Consider the following 18165-nt stretch of genomic DNA (forward strand, 5'->3'; position numbering starts at 1 on the left):
ACCTGATAAGTTGAACTGAGTCACCATACTAGAATATTTAACAAAAAATGACAAAAATCTTCAGTTTAATAGCAGAAGAACATAGACATTAAACTATGGTATATATGAATAGAACCATAATGTTCCAAAATACAGTATCTTCTTCTTGCATATTTTATACCTTCTTATGCTAGGGGGTTAATCAACTATTCTCATGGGCTATAAAACAAGTAAGTTTGCACAGGAGTTTCTACGCAGTTACAACATTGCTCTACTGGAAGTGTTCCTGGGGGACTTAGGAGTCTTTCGAGGTCTTAAGGCCCCTAGTTACCGGTTCATTTATTTGAAAACAAGGCCTGAGTTACTAAGGCTTTTCTCCCATTCTGTGTCTATGGGATAAATGCTCAGTAAAGGAAGCCCAAAGTTTTATGTAGTTTCATACCAGAATGACCTGACTATATTAATGTCTATTAAAATCAGTACTGGTGAATCAAACCCCATGTTGGCACTGCCAACACTTGTTGCATTGTCATCACATTTTCAGTTATTTTAGTGCTTAGATTATTGGGACTATTTTCTTCTTGTTTAAATCTTCAACGGTGAAAGTCTGAGTTGTCCCTTAAAAGTACTAAAAACTTTAGGAAGAAATATACAGTAAATTTTTGGTAAAAAATAATTATAATTCTATTATTATTTTGCATTATACATTTAATGCCCTTAGGAGCTCTTGCTTCATTGGTCAAGTAAGTACTGGAAATTGTGTCTTAATTCTACTATAAATGTTTTGGCCCTGGACATCTCCTAACAAACACATATCAAATGTTTGATTTTTTTTGGTTATTAAAACCAACAATTGCAAAACAGTTGTATTCTAAAATTTTTGGCAGCCATCTTTAAGAACAGAACAACATTTTAGCTCATTTTACTGAATAGACTGGCCCAAACATAGACATTCTTTTATTGATGTTATAGATACAAAAACTGTACATTACAAACAGTATAGAAACCGACTGAAAAGAATCTGCCACACACCTGGCTAATTATCTAAAGGCAATAAAATTTACAGGTATATAAAGGAAGTAAAGCCTATTCCCTCATAGTGCACAGTTATTTTGTAGATACAGTTTTTTTCATCAATAAGTGGACGTGAAAGCAAGACTTTAATTTTCATCAGCGCAGAGAACAAGTGCGAGTTCTGCTCTGTACAGCTTCCCTCCATCAGACAAGGCCATGATGCTTTTCTTATACGTTGAAATATTGTTAATATCCAATTCCTGTTTTAAAAAAAGAGAGGATGGTTCACAATTCAATTTATTATATAACGCTCACAACCCAGATGAATGTGGACTTTATTTATTATTGATTTTTTTTTCCCCACAGGCACAGAATTTAAGGTCTATCTGTAGCCACCAAGAGAGTGAGCTGGCTAAAAGGAAACCTCTTAGTACCTTAAATTATTCATGTGATTGTATTTACCAGGAAAATTAAGTCTAATAGCAAATCTTTAATCTAATCATCCATGACAAATGAATTAATAAAGGATTTACATCTCAATTAAGGTTGCCAAGAGCACTTAAGGCCCTTCTAGAGTTATTGTCAGCAACTCTATCTTTATCTTCTTTTTTATTTCGTTGTACCTTGAAATGTCATTTATATTCAGATTGTTTCCTCACCACCTAAAAACAGTGTCAGGAATTACCTTTTTGTTCTTTTCACAGAGATCTTTCAGCAGTGCATCTAATTCATTTTCATCGATGTACCCACTGCCATCCTGGATAATGAATAATGACAATTTGGAGTCAAATACAATTTTAGTTGTAATCTCTAGTTTCAATGATTTGCACTAAGATGCTCTTTCTAATGTGCTGATTTTTTTTTTTTTTTTTTAAATCTTAGATGTGGCATTTGTCAACTGTCAGTGATATTTTGTAGTCTGCTCTAAACTAATATGCAAAAAAGGAATTTACTGCTGACTTGATTGGCCTGGCAACAATACCAGTCAGAAAACTAAGTTTCATTCTTGGTATGGCTTCCTGTTCCTGGAACATATTGGATCTAGGAGTCCTGCACTCAGTATTCCATCAGAGGGAATGCAAGATATAGCTTTACAGTAACATTTCCTGGCTTCAGGCTCCACTTACAGGTGACACTAAGGAGTCTTGGTCTGTGCTCCTATGGGCAGATTGTTGCCGTAAGGACTGGATGGAATATTGTATGGGACATGAGCTAAGATACAAGGGCACAAATTTGGAGGCTATGAACGAAAGCCCTTAGTGCTTTATGTTCAATATTCTACATTAATAAAATTGGTTAGTGTAGGTTCCTAGAATGCTAAAGAGAGAAGAAGGCTTCAAGAACATAAAATGGAACTAGATAATTATAATTAGGCTTCTGATTTTAGATGTTTATAAACTGTAAATCCAGGTGTTGTTTATTTTCTAGCTAAGTAGAGATTCTTTGAAGGTACAAAAAAATCAGTGTTTTTGCAGCACAGGAATTATTGCTGGGTACCTCTTCTGGTTGAATCAAATATATACATTTGTGCAACTGAAGAGTCAGCACAGAAAAGTCACAATAACAGACTGGAGAATCTAGGGCAGGCAAAGGGGCGGGGGGGGGGGGGGAGAGGGAAATGAGAGAGTAATAAAGGGAAATGGCATTTTTCCTGTGTTTATCCAACATACACCTATTTTATGTTTTTGCACTAGGGTGTTTTATCAGTCATTATCAGTTAAAACCTAGAATCAGAACCCCTAATTATAATTCATCTATAAACTTACCTGGTCATACAACTCAAAAGCTTTATTGAATTCTTTACCACACATTTTTACTCCCTAAGGCCAGAACAAAGGAGTGTTAAAATAATATGAAATACCTTAGTACAAAAATATATGATGGTAACTTTTAAACAGCCGCACGGGCGTACTTGTTCACGTGTATGGCGGCTCGCACGAATGGATGCAGCCATTTTATAACATGTGTGCGCATATGATATAAAATCTGCTGTACGCGCATATATGCGCATGCAATTCTGTAAGATGCACGTCTCTGCGCATAAATGCTGGCTTTAAGTGGGGAGATATTATTAGATACAGGTGCCGATGCAATTACCAGTTTCCACAGTCCATTCCCAGTTCACTCAGGTAAAGGCTCCCAACTTCCTAACCGTCCCCTAATTAATCTTAGTCCCTTTTACCCTATTAGCCCTGACATTTCAAACCCCGCTGACTAGCCCAGATCTTTTTTTTTTATTTTAAAACTTACAAGCCAGCAATAGCAGAAGTAAAGTTACATGGTAGGGGATCCTGATGTGCACACATTTCAAGTGACCTTCCTGGAACACCCATATCCCACCCATGCTCCACCCAGACCATGCCCATGCCCCGCCCCTTTTTTAACTTTTTGATTTGGGCGCGTACTCAGGCGCTTCTTAAAATCTGCGCAGTGTGCACCAGCTCAAGTCATGTGCGTATCTCCCAGCTTTGGGCACATGTAGGACTTTTAAAATTCACCTTTAAATGTTCAAATATACATGGTAGATAAAGTGATATACCTGAAATTTAAGAAGAAAATTTTCCTGTACAGGGAGTAACCTTTGGGGGTAAATAAAAGTAAATTAAAACTTTTACAACAAGGTCGATACATCAAACATATGGCAATATATTTCTTACATAATAAAAAGGTGCCACACTGCACATACCATTTTTATTATAAAGCAGCTACCAACATTATAGGTGTTTTATAGTAAGTTTTTTTTTTTTTTTAAATACATTGTGGGTAAAAATGTTCCTATAGTCTATAGTAGTAGATGCATTATTTATGGTGCCACGGTGATAGAAAATGAGGCAGTCGCCATGACAGCTAATCTAGCAAGTATGTTTTGTATATTTGTTACTGATTGCATTTATTGTTGCATATTTTGTTTATTGCCCAGTGCTCCAATTGGATAGGGGGCATTATAAATATATAAAATACTGTCTGAGCATTTCTGTTATTTACTATCAGGATTTTTAAAGTTAACCGTAACTGCAGGTTAGAGGGGACATTCAGACCACAGAGGCCTAAAATATAAATAGTCTGGCTTCTGTACTTGAAAAAATGAGAGAGTCCTGCAGGGTGTCTAGCTATACCCTCAACTGAATGGCTTTACCCAAAAGGGGTTATCTTGCATAACACCCTGTTTTCCTGTCAAAATTATGCTTCTGCTTCCAGAAATGATTCAGCATGTTTTATTGTGTGTGATCGGTGAGTCAAAGTGTGTTCAAAGATCATTATAACCCCAGTTTTTTTATAGAAGCAAAGTGTATTTTTAAATGAAATCAAACCTTTAAAGGGGGATTTTAAATCCTTGGCGCATGCATATCCCGGCAGACACGCGAGTGGCCGGGCCGAGTGTGCAGTGAGCGCATTTTCTAAATGGCCTGGTCATGCGCGTATCTGCTGGTACACGTGGAAGAACCAGGGTTTAGAAAAAAGGCAGGCTGGGGGCAGGGCAAGGGGCCAGCCGGGACAGCGCCGTTGTGCACTGTCCTGGTGAAGTGTGTGCTGGTAGCCGGCCGGTGAGCGCAACGTACAACTCTTCAGAGGAAGTAAATTATAAAGCAAAAAAAAAAAGTGAATATTTAGATGGGGATTAAGGGTCGAAGAGGAGAGGAGAAAAGGGTGGCAGAGTAGTTAGGGGGTTAGGGAAGTGGGGATAGCCCTATTGCGTCGCTGCATGCTTTTAAAGAAAATCCCTCCCTTGCACCCACGCACACATGCTCGAGCCAACATAAAATCAAGCGCACATGTGCGCGCAGGTATCGGATTTTATAATGTGCGTGTCGGTGCGTGCATGTTATAAAATTGGCGTGTCCATGTGCGTGTGCAGGGAACTACGCGCACATGGACGCGTGAGATTCTTTTAAAATTGACCTGTTACTTTTTGTCTTGATTCTTCTTCAAAGCTCATTGGGACTCTGAGACACCCCTGCTCTCAGAAATTTTATTATTATCTCTGCTTGAGTATTTGAATACTTTGGAAGATATAACAATAGCCTCATGATTGACTTCCTGATTCCACGGAGCCGAGTCATCACCTCTTTGACCTCTCAAAAAAAGGACACATGCATTCCTTTCTCTTGCATATAAGTATAGCTTCTTTGCCCCATTAGTATATGTAAGAAAGGAGAAGCAAGCAAGAAGTAGGAATATGTACAGAAAGAGGACAGATCTTAGACACAATGGAATCTGCCTAAACAGTAAAGGGCAGATTTTAAAAGCCCTGTGCGCGTAAATCCAGTTGGATTTACGCGAGCAGGGGACTTGCACGCTGGCGCGCCTATGTTGCATAGTCTGCCGGCGTGCGCAAAGCCCCGGGACGCGCGTAAGTCCCGGGGCTTTGCTGTGTCAGGGGCGGCTTGGGCATAGATTTGTTCGCACCGGGTTGCACGAACAAATCTACGCCCACATAACTTTAAAAATCTACCCCTAAGTACCCATGATTGCTACTCTGGTTGTAGTCCGTTTCTGCCTGCACTTGCAGGGAAGGGGTAGGTAGGAATGCTGTCCTATTTTTGGCTTGACAAAGCTGTATCATGCCTGGAATTTAACATGGGGGAAATGGTGTTCTATTCATACATTTGATTGTGCCATTATGCTTTTTTCTACAGTCCAAAGCCAGTGGTGCTGCAAGTCTGAAGAAATGATTGGTCTTTTCTAATGGATGAAACTAGTGATTCATCTTTTGAGGGATAATCCAGTGATGATATGTTAATTAATAAATGAATTAATTTGTACAAAAACTTACATTCCTCTAAGTTCCAATAAAATTGACCACAGAGGACTACAGTAAAAACATTAATAAATCAACCCAAACATTCTTTCAGGAGGTAATGACTGCTCTGAACCTGAAGATCACATTTCCTATGAAAGTTCATCAAACAGTGATAGGGAGGAGATGGTGGTGCCAACAATCCAGATGCCAAGATCTCCAGTGATACAGAAAAGAGCAACATCCCATAGCTGATATGGTAGAGAGTGACTTAGGCTTCACAGCCAGGAAAGCATAGCTATTACCCCCTGAGAGATCTATCTATCTATATCCAGATATAGATATCTACCATATTGTGAATGTGTTTGCAAGGACCTAAGTTGATCCAATAATGAATTCAATAAACTGTTAGAAAATAATTTTCATACACGAAGGCATATACATTATTTGATATAGAATGGAAAAATGTGAGAATTGCTAGAACTAGTAGCAGCTCATAATAGCAACTTTAAACATGGTGTTTAATATAAAACTGTTAAACAATATCAAATCCAAAAACTATCACCTCTTAATAATTAGTCTCAATCTAATTTCTAAATATATAAATCCAATACTGTAGTATCCAATGCTGAATTAACCATTCATTTAGTATCTTTGTGTCAATAATTCAAACAAATCTCAGCACACAAAAAATCTTTTAAGGAAGGAAGGGAAAGTTTCATACCTATAATCTTTTATCCCCAATTTTGGGTGATCCATTATAGTGTAATCATTAACAATCCGCCTCCAACCATTTTTTAAAAATATTTTTATATTGCATGAAAAAACCTTTTAAAAAATTATAATTGTCAGCAGAGTCAACACAAAATAATATCACGCCAACAAGACAGCTGTAAATGTCCCAATTTCCACCAACTGTGATTGTCTGCAAAGCCGATGCTGCAAAGCACTGGATACTACAGTATTAGATACTACAGTATTGGATTTATATATTGAGAAATTAGATTGAGACTAATTATTAAGAGGTGATAGTTTTTGGATTTGATGTTGTTTAACAATTAATAGATCCCTCGAACCAGTGCATTTAAAGTGCATATATATTTTAATATAAAACTGTAACATACCTGGCCATTTCAGTCAGTCCTAGCTTCCCATCATTGTTAGAATCAAACATTCTGAGCTGAAAAAAAATATTATAGTACAATGTAAACAGTGAAGTAGTCAGCCTATCAAGAAAGAAAAAAACCCAACTATAGTGAAAAGCATAGAGTTCAAGAAGACAAAATGGTGCAGGAGAAAGCAGGATTCTTTGACATCTAAAGAAGGGCTATAAGTTTAGTTTTTAATTTAGTTTAGTTTATTTACTTAATAAATCACTATTCCTTAAGTCAATTCAGATCGATGAATAATAAAACATTACAATGTGCATGAAGTAAAATAAATCAGAAAAAGCAATAAAACAGGTTGTGAACATAATAAAATAAGCTTGAACAAATGTAAGTGAAAAAGGTTGAACAGATTACATAATAAAATAAAAAAATACTAATTTAAAGTAATCCTCAACTGCCACCACTCAACCTAATGAATCAAAAAGCTGCAATCTCCCCTGTCAATCATGCCCGCAACCTAGGAGTCATACTTGACAAGGAACGATCCTTTAAGAACCACATCACTACTAAAATCAAAGACGGATATCACAAACTCCTAACCCTACGTCGTCTAAAATCTTTCCTTTCCCCCAACGACTTCAGAACAGTCCTTCAACTACTTATATTCTCCAGCCTGGACTACTGCAACTCCCTGCTATTCAACTTGCCTCTCTCCACCATTGGACTACTCCATATCCTCCAGAATACAGCTGCCAGATTACTCACTGGAACTAAAAAACATGATCACAGTACTCCTACCCTTATATCCCTCCCTAAATTCTTCCCCTCCCATTTGCCCGCTCTTTCCCCGATTATGATATTTTAATTGATTTATATAATAAAATTATCCTCTGTTCAATCTAGAACTTGTATTCCCTCTCAGCACCGTTATTGTATTATATGCTCTATGGTTTTAGTGTTCGTAAATATGTTTAGTTACTTCAATTTTATTTTTGTATGTTAAACACTAATGGATGGTCCACGGTCTGTACAGCCTGTTTTTCCGTCAATCCTGTTATTTGTAATTAATTCTAATTAATACTTATTAATAATGTCAATTGTAAAGCCTGTTGCTAAGTTATTGTTAAATGTAAACCACAGTGATGTATATCCTTACGTACTGCGGTATATAAAAATCTCTAAATAAATAAATAAATAAATATCACTGCACTGGCTCCCAATAAAATTCAGGATAGAATACAAAATTCTAACCATACTGTTGTGTCCGTCGCTGTCCGACGTCTCTGCTCTGCCCACCTTACCTCGTTGGCGACTCCCTTTGGGGTTGATGGAAGGCTAGCTGCTGCGACATCTCCAGGCCATCCTCCTCCAGCATACCCAGACTGGCTCGACGCTGCAAACCGCCATGTTGATCAGATGTCTAAGCGCGCGCGGCCCGACTGATGTACTGGCGTTGGCACGAACCTCAGGGGCGTCCCCCTGAGATGACATCATCAGCTCCAGATATTTAAGGTCTCAGTTTTCACTAACAAGACGAGTTAGCAAGGGTTCGCTTCCTCCTGGTCGCTGCGGATGGGATTCGTTCTCTGCAAACCCAGCTACTCTGCCTCCTCGGACTTCACTAGAGGTACCCGCTCTTTGGGGGCCTCTCTCTCTCTTTTTCTTTGCAGGTCGCAGTCTGGAACCAGTACTCGCTCCTCGAGGGCCCACGTCCCGGACTTGCTCCTGAATACCACTTCTGCTAAGAAGTCGTCGCTGCTTACAACATTGTGAGTTTCCATCTATCTCTCAGAGCTTTCCCTGGGTCCAGGTACTCACTCCTCGAGGGCCTAATGCATACCATCTCCTGGGCTGCCTTAAGAGACCATTGTGTGAGTGTTACCATCAAGGACTTGTTCCAGAACTCTGCATATACTGCCTACTCGCTTTCGGGCCGATACAGTAAAATTGTGGGAGAGCGGGCAAGCGCCCGCTCTCCCGGCGCGCGCACAGGCCACTCTCCTGTGTGCGCGATACAGTATTTTAATTTATTTTAATTAGGGCCGGCGATAAAAAGAGGCACTAGGGACTCTAGCGCGTCCCTAGCGCCTCTTTTTTGACGGAAGCAGCGGCTGTCAGCAGGTTTGACAGCTGACGCTCAATTTTGCCAGCATCGGTTCTCGAGCCAGCTAACAGCCATGGGTTCGGAAACCAGACGCCGGCAAAATTGAGTGTCCGGTTTTTGACCCGCCAGCTGCGGGCCCATTTAAATTTTTTATTTTTTACTTTTTTAAACTTTCGGGACCTCCGACTTAATAACGCCATGATATTAAGTCGGAGGGTGCATAGAAAAGCAGTTTTTACTGCTTTTCTATGCACTTTCCCAGTGCCCAGAGAAATTAGCGCCTTCCTTTGGGCAGGCACTAATTTCTGAAAGTAAAATGTGCAGCTTGGCTGCACATTTTGCTTTCTGAATCGCGCGGGAATACCTAATAGGGCCATCAACATGCATTTGCATGTTGCAGGTGCTATTAGGTTCGGGAGGGGGGTTGGACGCGCATTTTGGACGTGCTATTACTCCTTACTGAATAAGGGGTAATGCTAGCGCATCTAAAACGCGCGTCCAAATGCCGGCTAACAGTGCGCTCCGTTGGAGCTCACTGTACTGTATTGGCCTGTTTCTTAGTTTTTCTACAGCTCAGCCCCCTGGGATCGCTGTTCCAATACCTGAGGGACTACAGCCTAGCCGGGCGCTTCCAGCTCACTACTGCCACCTTTGATGGTTTAATATATTGCTTCTAAGAAGTCCTTATTGCTTAACATCAGTGAGTCTGTAACTATCTCTCAGAGCATTCCCTGAAACCAGGTACTTGCTCCTCGAGGGCCTAATGCATATCATCTCCTGGGCTGCTTTAAGAGACTATTGTGTGAGTGTTACCATCAAGGACTTGTTCCAGAACTCTGAATATACTGCCTACTCACTTTCTTACTCTACAGCTCAGCCACCCTGGGATCGCTGTTCCAGTACCTGAGGGACTACAGCCCAGCCGGGTGCTTCCAGCTCACTACTGCCACCTCAGGTGGTTTACTATATTGTCTAATAAAAGAACTAGTGTGTGTCTGTCTCCTACACTAAGCGTGACCAGTGGTCCCTCTTGGGATTTCCCCGAGGGCGTGGTCATCTGCCACTTGTCCAAGGATCCACCCACAACTATTCTAAATAACAACAGATTGCTAAAAAACAGCTTTAACAACAGAGCTTTCTGACACATACTACACAAAATAATATACAAAAAGCAATCAAACTGGCTAAGTACATCCATAAAACTGCACTCTCCAAACAGAAACCTCTGCTCAGTGAACAAAGGTCTATTAAAGATTCCACCAGCTCGTTCCAAACAAATTACCTCAACTCGGAAGAGAGCCATATCCCTAGGAAGTCACAAACTCTGGAACTCCCTCCCAACTGAACTTAGAACACAGCAAAATTTAAAAACCTTCAAAAAAGAACTAAAAGCCTGGATGTTTTCCAAAGCCTACCAAAACACCCAATGACGCTTAGATATTACTTCCCCCTACTGACCCTATGCAAACATAATGAAGCAATGCAAGCACCTAATAGAACACATAACTGAAACTATATAGTTTGACATCTGAACCACGTTTATAAAACCTACTATATCTATGTTAACAATCACAGGATTCTTTTGGAAACTCTGTTAAACATCGAAACTTTGTAAACCATTGTGATGGCGAAACCGAACGACGGTATATAAAACTCGATAAATAAATAAAATATAAATAAATAAATAATCAAATATTAATAAAGAACAATAAAATCAGATCAAGGAAACACAAAATAAAATGAAACTAAGGGGTAGATTTTAAAATGTGTGTGCGCGTATCCATGTACGCGCGATTCCCGGTGCACACACATGGACAAACCAATTTTATAACATGCTCGCACATATTATAAAATCCATGTGCCGAGTGCACATGCGCATCGGATTTTATAATCTGCATGTGCATTTTGTAAGAGTATATGCAGTGACACAATCGGGCCTCCCCGAGTTCAGCGCATTGTTAGCCTGCTCTGGGATGCGCGTTTTCCCTTACCCTTTATTCAGTAAGGGGAGGAAAACGCGCGTCCAACCTGTGGTACCTAATAGCGCCCTCAACATGCAAATGCATGTTGATGGCCATATTAGGTATGCGCGCGGGATACAGAAAGTAAAATGTGCAGCCAAGCCGCACATTTTACTTTCAGAAATTAGCGCCGACCCAAAGGTCGGCGCTAATTTCTTCCGGCGCCGGGAAAGTGCACAGAAAAGCAGTAAAAACTGCTTTTCTGTGCACTCTCTGACTTAATATCATAGCGATATTAAGTGGGAGGTCCCAAAAGTAAAAAAAGGTAAAAAAAAAAAAAGAACATTTTGAATTTGGCCTGTGGCTGTCGGGCCGAAAACCGGACGCTCAATTTTGCCAGCGTCCAGTTTCCGAGCCCGTGACTGTCAGCGGGCTCAAGAACCGACGTCAGCAAAATTGAGCGTCGGCTGTCAAACCCGCTGACAGCCGCCGCTCCTGTCAAAAAGGAGGCACTAGGGACGCGCTAGTGTCCCTAGCACCTCCTTTTCCCCGTTTTTACTGCGTCACCTAATTTAAATAGAGAATCGCGCGCACCGGCAGAGCGGGCGTTCGTCCGCTCTCCCGCAGACTTTACTGTATTGGCCCGTTTTTTATTTTGTTATTTACTGCTCCTTGGGAGCAGAAGCATTTTATGTGCGCCAGCCGGCTGCAGGCGTGCGCTTCCAAGGAACAGCGTACAATGCTGTCCTGGCCCACCCCCTGCCCTGCTCTTCCTTGCCTAGATCCCACCTCCTGGTCCACCCCTTTGAAGAGGCCCGGCACTTGTGCAGATACCAGGCCTCTTTGAAAATTTGCATGGTGCGTGCAAGGCCTGATCACGCATGTAAACCCCAGGATTTGCACGTGCAGGCCTTTGAAAATGTGCCCGAAAATGTAGTCCTGAAACATTTGGATAAAGAGAAATGATTTAAGAGCTTTCCTAAATTTCATGTAATCTTTTTCTGAATGTACACTAAGAGGTAAATAATTCCAAATGCTGGGGCCAAAAAAAGCAAAACAACTATCTCTGGAAGATTCAAGTCTAATTTTTTTTGTGGGAAGGAACAGTTAGTAGTTCTAACTGGCTGGAACATAAAGTATGACTAGGATGATAAGGAGCAATGAGAGTGGCCTCAGAAAGCCATGTACAATATTATAGCATTACTCTAGTGAATGCTATAAATGCTTTCTAATATGTTGCAACCCGACTTGTTTGAATTCTTTATTCCAAAAAAGCAGGTATATTAATCTGCTCGGCTGCTGGATCTTTCCTTACCCACTAGTGATGTCATTTCCAGGATGAGGTGCTGAAATGCTATCTCGGAGCAGCACCAGCTGGTTTGGCACTAAAAGGATCAAAGCCTTAGGAGGTTTACCTCTTGGTAGACCCTTTTGTGGGACCTTTGTGGGACTGCAAGAGTGTTTCCTGTCACTCTTTCATGTTGTGTTATTGGGGAAATTGAGTGGTGAGACATGGGTTGTTTGGGTGAGGGAGTATTGGAGAGTGTTATGAATGGGCTCAAAGGTTTTTCTATTCAGCCTTATTGCGGACGGAGGTGACTTTTAGTGAGATTTTAGAGAACTATGTATAGTTCCCTTACGGGGCACTAAAAGACCTTGTTTTTATTCAGTGGATGTGACATGGGATTATTGAATGTCAGATTTTTAGTTCAAAAGACCCATTGGATCAAGGATTTAATTGAAGAGCATAAATTACAAACTTTTTCTTACTGAGACCTGGGTTGGAGAGGGTGATGGGATGACCTTGTATCAAAGCTGTCCAGAGAGGTTTATATTTTTTAGTCATTTAGTCATTTAGTCATTTTAGTCATTCAAGAGATTTTAAAAGTGGAGGTGGGTGCCAGTTATTTTTAATCAAGGGTTGAATTTAGAGTTGGCTTCTAGTTGGAGGGCTTTGGAGTGTCAAGATTTAGCAGTTAAATGGGGTGGGTTTGAGTACTTTTTGTTATTTATAGGCTGCCTTTTGTTATTTATAGGCTGCCCTCATTCAGGTAAATTTTTAAACACCGGCGCGCATAAAACACAGGAGATATGCACGTGACCAAGCTGCGTGTGCACGCTGCGGGCATTTTGAAAGGGCCGCGGTCACGCGCTTATCTCCTGTTATGCGAAGAACATCCGGCTTTAAAAAATAGGGGTGGGCTGGGGTCGGGGTCTGGGCAGGGCATGGGCGGGCCGTGAAGTATCCGGGACAGCTCTATTAGGCACTGTCCCGGTGAAGCATGCGCTGGCAGCTGGCCGGCCCACACAAGTTACTGCTGCTCGGGACAGCAGGTAAGTAAGGGAAAGAAAAAAGAAAACCTAGTTAGAGTGTTTTTAGGGGTCAGGGAGGATAGGGGTAATGGCAAGCAGGGTAGGTAGGGGGTTAAGGAAGTTCCCTCTCGGTCCGCTCATTTATTGGAGCGGACTGGGAGGAAACTGAGAAAAGGCTTTATCACATCACCACACGCATGTACCAAAATCTCCCCCCCTTGCACACAAGACTCGGCAGTCGCGTGCGCATGCGTGCATCGATATAATATCAGGCGCGCATGTGCACGCGGGTAACAGATTTTATAACATGCGCATGTCGGCATGCGTATTTTATAATATTGGCGCATCCATGTGCGCGAACTGGGAACCGCACGCACATGGACGCCTGAGCACAGATTTGAAAATTCAACGTTAAGGAAATTCCTTCCCAGCCCGCTCGTTTATTGGAATGCACTGGGAGGGAACTGGGAAAAGACCGTATCACGTTGCCACGCGCATGTAGCAAAATCCCCCGCCCCCTTGCACGCAAGAGTCGGCACTCGCGTACACATCTGCGCACTGATATAAGATCGGGCGCACATGTGCGCGTGGGTAATGGATTTTATAAGATGGTGGTTTTAGCTGATTTTAATATGCATCAGACAGGAGTTTTTAACAGGGGAAATGTCTTTTAAGACATGATGAATGATTTAGCCTCTACCCAATTAACTCATTTTCTAACACATAAGACTTGATTTAGTATTTGACACTGATTATAGAAGTGTTATTATAGCTAGCCTTCGGGATATTCATTAATTTTGGTCTGACCATTTTATGCTGCTTTTTCCAATTTGTAATCTAGTGGTGAGTGAGAAAGGAAATGTGACAGTAATGAACTGAAATTTGGCTGCATGAAAAGAGAGTGATTTGGTGGATTGTTTAACTCTTGATAAGGAAGACTTTTTATTGAAACCACTGTAAGAGAGGACTGGGATGTGGAATACTAAGGGAGAGAGGGTGACTATGGTGGCTTCAGTGGACTGTGATGTTTAAGAGCAAAAAATGTGCTATTTGGTTCATTCAAATTTAAAACTTTTGAAGCAGCAGGATTATTAGTTGGATCATATTCGGAGGAAGAATTTGACATAGTTAAATAAAGAAAAGTGTAGGGTTCATGATCAAATTAATAATCAAGCTAAAATCAGGCTAAAATCAGGGAGGCTAACATAGGTTTATTTTCAGGCAATTAGACCTCGCTGACAAGAGACCAAGGAACATAGCCCAAGTGGTTAGATATCTTTCTGGAGGGGTGCAACAAGGGAAAACAGAACAGACTTATGGACTTACCAGTGGAAAAATTTAGTGAATTTTCAAGTATGAAAATTGTTGGAATTTGAGTGTCTTGTGGAAGTTAGAGGTCATACGTCTTTGGAGAGATGTGTGGGTAAGGAGCAGCAAATAGAGGATGATAAGGGAAGAAGTCTCATGTATATATTTCTACAGTTCATGATTAGAGGTGTCTATTTAGCAAGAAGTAAAAGCAGGCTAGTATTTATTAGATCCTTTACCTTCAAAATATATTGTGGCTGAAAAAGGTTTTTTTGTCCCATTGATAGCCTGTTGGATGAATTATTCATTGAAGGAGAATTTTGTTCTCCTGGACCTTAAGCATGCCATTGTTTGCCCCATTTTGAAGAATCCCAATCTTGATCCCTTAATTCTGATTTACTATCAATCTAGTTTCCAATTTACCATTCCTTAGTAAGCCAGTTGAGAAATCGGTAGTCCTGGCTTTTAATTTTAGAACCAGGAGCCCTATATATATATATTACAGTCTGGATTTAGAAGAGGCCATGGGATGGCATCATTTTTATTATCAACTATTAATGGCCACAGAGAGAGGTGTTTATTCTTGGTTTTTTTTTTAGATCTCCCTGCAGCATTCATTATAATTGATTATGGCATATTGTTAGGGAGGTTGCTGGTTTTAGGATTAAAAAGGATTGTATTACAATGGCCTGAGTCTTTTTTGACCAGTAAAAAACAATTGGAAAGCTAAAGTCAAACTATAGCAAAACTAGCTTTGGTGGGTTGTAGGGCTCATGCAGGGTTCAGTGATTTTGCTATTATTGTTCAATATTTATTTTGTCACTTTAATACTGATTTTCAGAGTTTCGATGTTAAACTGCCATTTTATTTTGCAGGTGATGTGCAGCTATAGGTATCTATGGAGGGTAACCACATGGCAGAATTTACAAAACCATTGCAGTTTGGCTGGAAGCAACCAGACGTACATTAAATCCAGATAAAACAGAAATACTTTGGCTGAGTAAGCATGAGAGGGATTTGGAGGTAACCATTAAAGCAAAGCCAGTGGTAAACAGTTTAGGGCAGGAATGGCGAACTCCAGTTTATGAGTACCACAAACAGGCCAGGTTTTCAGGATATCCACAATGAATATGCATGAAATAGATTTGCATAGTATAGAAATCCCTCCCCCACCGTGACACTATTGACCGCCATCTACCTGTGGCAACTGGGAGGCTATTTGAGATGCTCTGCCACTGAGACTGTTATTCTACCTTGCTTCTGGGGCTGAGCAGTGTGGAGGGATAAGGCCCAAAAGAACTTTGTGCATTTGCGGGCTGTCCAGCTGAGTCCATTGAAGTCTGACGCCATTCTGAGCTCTGATTCATTTCCCACCATGATAGCACTGACCCCACCTACCTGTGGCAACTGGGAGGCTACTTGAGATGCTGTGCCGACGCATAGTGGTGCGCTGTTGCGGAGCCCCGAAGGGGAACCTTTTGGGAACCCTTGGGAGCCTTTTGGTATTTTGGGAGCATTGCCATTGTGGTTTGATATGTATTTTGAGGGCGTAGAATCTCTGTGGTAAAAGGGAAGTGCCCCAGAGCACGAGAGTTAAGGTATGTACAATGTTGTAATACAGTCTGGGGAGAGGGAAACATCATGATAAAATGTTTTTTGGTGAATTCTAGATCAGTGGGGAAAAAGCCTGTTTTGGGGGTCTCAGCATGCTTCATCAGATTACAGGGCAAATGGGCATCTTGTAAAAGTTTTCAGCTGCCCAAATGACTAAAGAGATTGAGGAAGATTGCAGGTCACTTTCCAGCTGGAGACTAAACCCCTGAGAGGGCAGAGGCTAGTGATGCTGAGGGAGTTTGCTGTTTCTGTCCCTACCAGAGCACTTAAACGAGGGGTGAGCAAATTTCTGACCACAGGCCATGTCCAGCCTGCAGGTATCCTCCTCTACCTAGTTCTTTTCTTGACCCCCAGGAATAGCACCGTATCGTATTGTGGCCCTCAGACTAAAACATTTGTCCACTCCTGACCTAAACCTTCCAGGTAGAATCTAATCCCTAAGGAAGAGACTGAAGTAGGAATACAGAGCCTGTAGATGTCAGGCTCAACCTCTATTCCTGCTGTCTGAGACATGAGCTAAATGTCCTGATCCTGAAACTCAAAGAAATATCTTGCTCATTTCATTTTTTAAGATGTGAAGCTGCTATCTCAAGTACCTCTTATTCAGTGCCAGTGCAAGATGTTCCTCGCCCTAGGTGGTGATGCCACCCTACCATGTGATCTCTCTCTCTCTGGTGATCTCGCCAATGTATGCATTGTGCTGCGTGATGCCCTCACCTTGACCGCGGCGTCCATGTTGCCCTGCCTGCTTCCCGCGCCCTAGGTGGTCGCCTAGTTCACCTAATGACTCTTGCAGGCTCTGCTCTTGTTGATGCTCAAAAACTGCATAAATAAACGCCTTTTAGGCTCTTCACTTGGAGCTGAGCTGTTCTACATATTTGCCCATCACAGTGTTCTATGCCCCCGTTCATTTTGAGGGTCGCTTTACATTTATTAACATATATCTAGGAGATTCAAAACTCAGGCCCTTCGTTCTGGGTAAGCAGTCCAGTCTTTGGTAGTTGCTTATGTACTAGTTAACAGGACATGAATTAATTGCTGACTAATTCATTTTATACATCCACAGAGTGAAATGCAAAGTTATCTGGTATCTAGAAAATAAAGAACAAGAAATTGTTTCCAAAATTGGATTATGATTTGTTGGATCTCTCAGCATAAACTTGATTTGGTCCGATTCTTGTTAGTGAATATGCCTGCTCAGGATTTAATGATCAATTTAAAAAAATTTACACCAGGCATGGCCTTACCAGAACCAAGAGCTAAGGTGAAAAGATAACCATTATCCCTGAATTTCAGGAGATCAAATTTAATGATTTACCTCTATATGGGATGCTGCTTGTGCTAAGCATAGTCAGTGTCCCTGGCCTCCTACGATTGGATAGCCATGGGAGAAATTGCATAATTAGCTTGTTGCCGCTTTCACACCTATTAATTCAGTCTTCTGAACAAAGCTGCCTTCCCACCTTCAATCTTGGCTCCTGCTCCAGCCTCTCCCCCTGGCAAACACTGCCCCTGGTAAACAGCTTGTGGGGAACCGTCTTCTGTTGTTCTCCCCACCCCCCACCCCCACCCACTTCCTCCCTTCCTGAAGTGAAAGAGGAGGGGAAGTGAAGTTGGGGTGGACAGAGAAAACAGTCAGAAAGCTTGAGTCCCCAAAGATCTCTTAAATTCTTATCAAACAGGATGGAGTCATGTCCCTTTACAAGACCTGCATATGTGGCCAATCATACACCATTTGCAAAGATCTCGATATGTTTTGGAAGTCTGCAACTTCTGATGGATCATAGCTGGCAGAGTCGGCATTCATTTCAGTTCATGAAAGCTTTGATGACTGAGACAACTGCTGATAAGTTTGTTTGTGTTAATTCATCCCCTTTTTGTATTTGTTTCAATATGCTTTGATGCTTTTAATGCAAATACAACATTGTTCCCCGCTTAAATGGCAGAGGGATAAGAAGAATTTGATTCAGACGACTGAGGGCCACAATTTTCATGGTCTGGGATACCGTTTCGTGGGCATAAGGG

The 18165-nt window shown here is 41.2% G+C and overlaps 1 protein-coding gene across 1 annotated transcript in view; it reads right to left on the reverse strand.

Moving 5' to 3' along the window:
* Nucleotides 1–774: 774 nt before the first annotated feature.
* Nucleotides 775–18165, reverse strand: part of CALB1 (calbindin 1) — a 100306-nt gene continuing 82915 nt past the window's right edge. Inside the window, exons 7-11 of the mRNA XM_029591631.1 lie at nucleotides 6856–6911; nucleotides 3533–3572; nucleotides 2760–2813; nucleotides 1679–1750; nucleotides 775–1253 (exon numbers count right to left, since the gene is read on the reverse strand). Coding sequence (XP_029447491.1) covers nucleotides 1140–1253; nucleotides 1679–1750; nucleotides 2760–2813; nucleotides 3533–3572; nucleotides 6856–6911 — 336 coding nt within the window. The 3' untranslated portion in view covers nucleotides 775–1139. The remainder of the gene's footprint in view (nucleotides 1254–1678; nucleotides 1751–2759; nucleotides 2814–3532; nucleotides 3573–6855; nucleotides 6912–18165) is intronic.

Source organism: Rhinatrema bivittatum, chromosome 2 (assembly GCF_901001135.1).
Source record: "Rhinatrema bivittatum chromosome 2, aRhiBiv1.1, whole genome shotgun sequence".
Lineage (NCBI taxonomy): Eukaryota > Metazoa > Chordata > Amphibia > Gymnophiona > Rhinatrematidae > Rhinatrema > Rhinatrema bivittatum.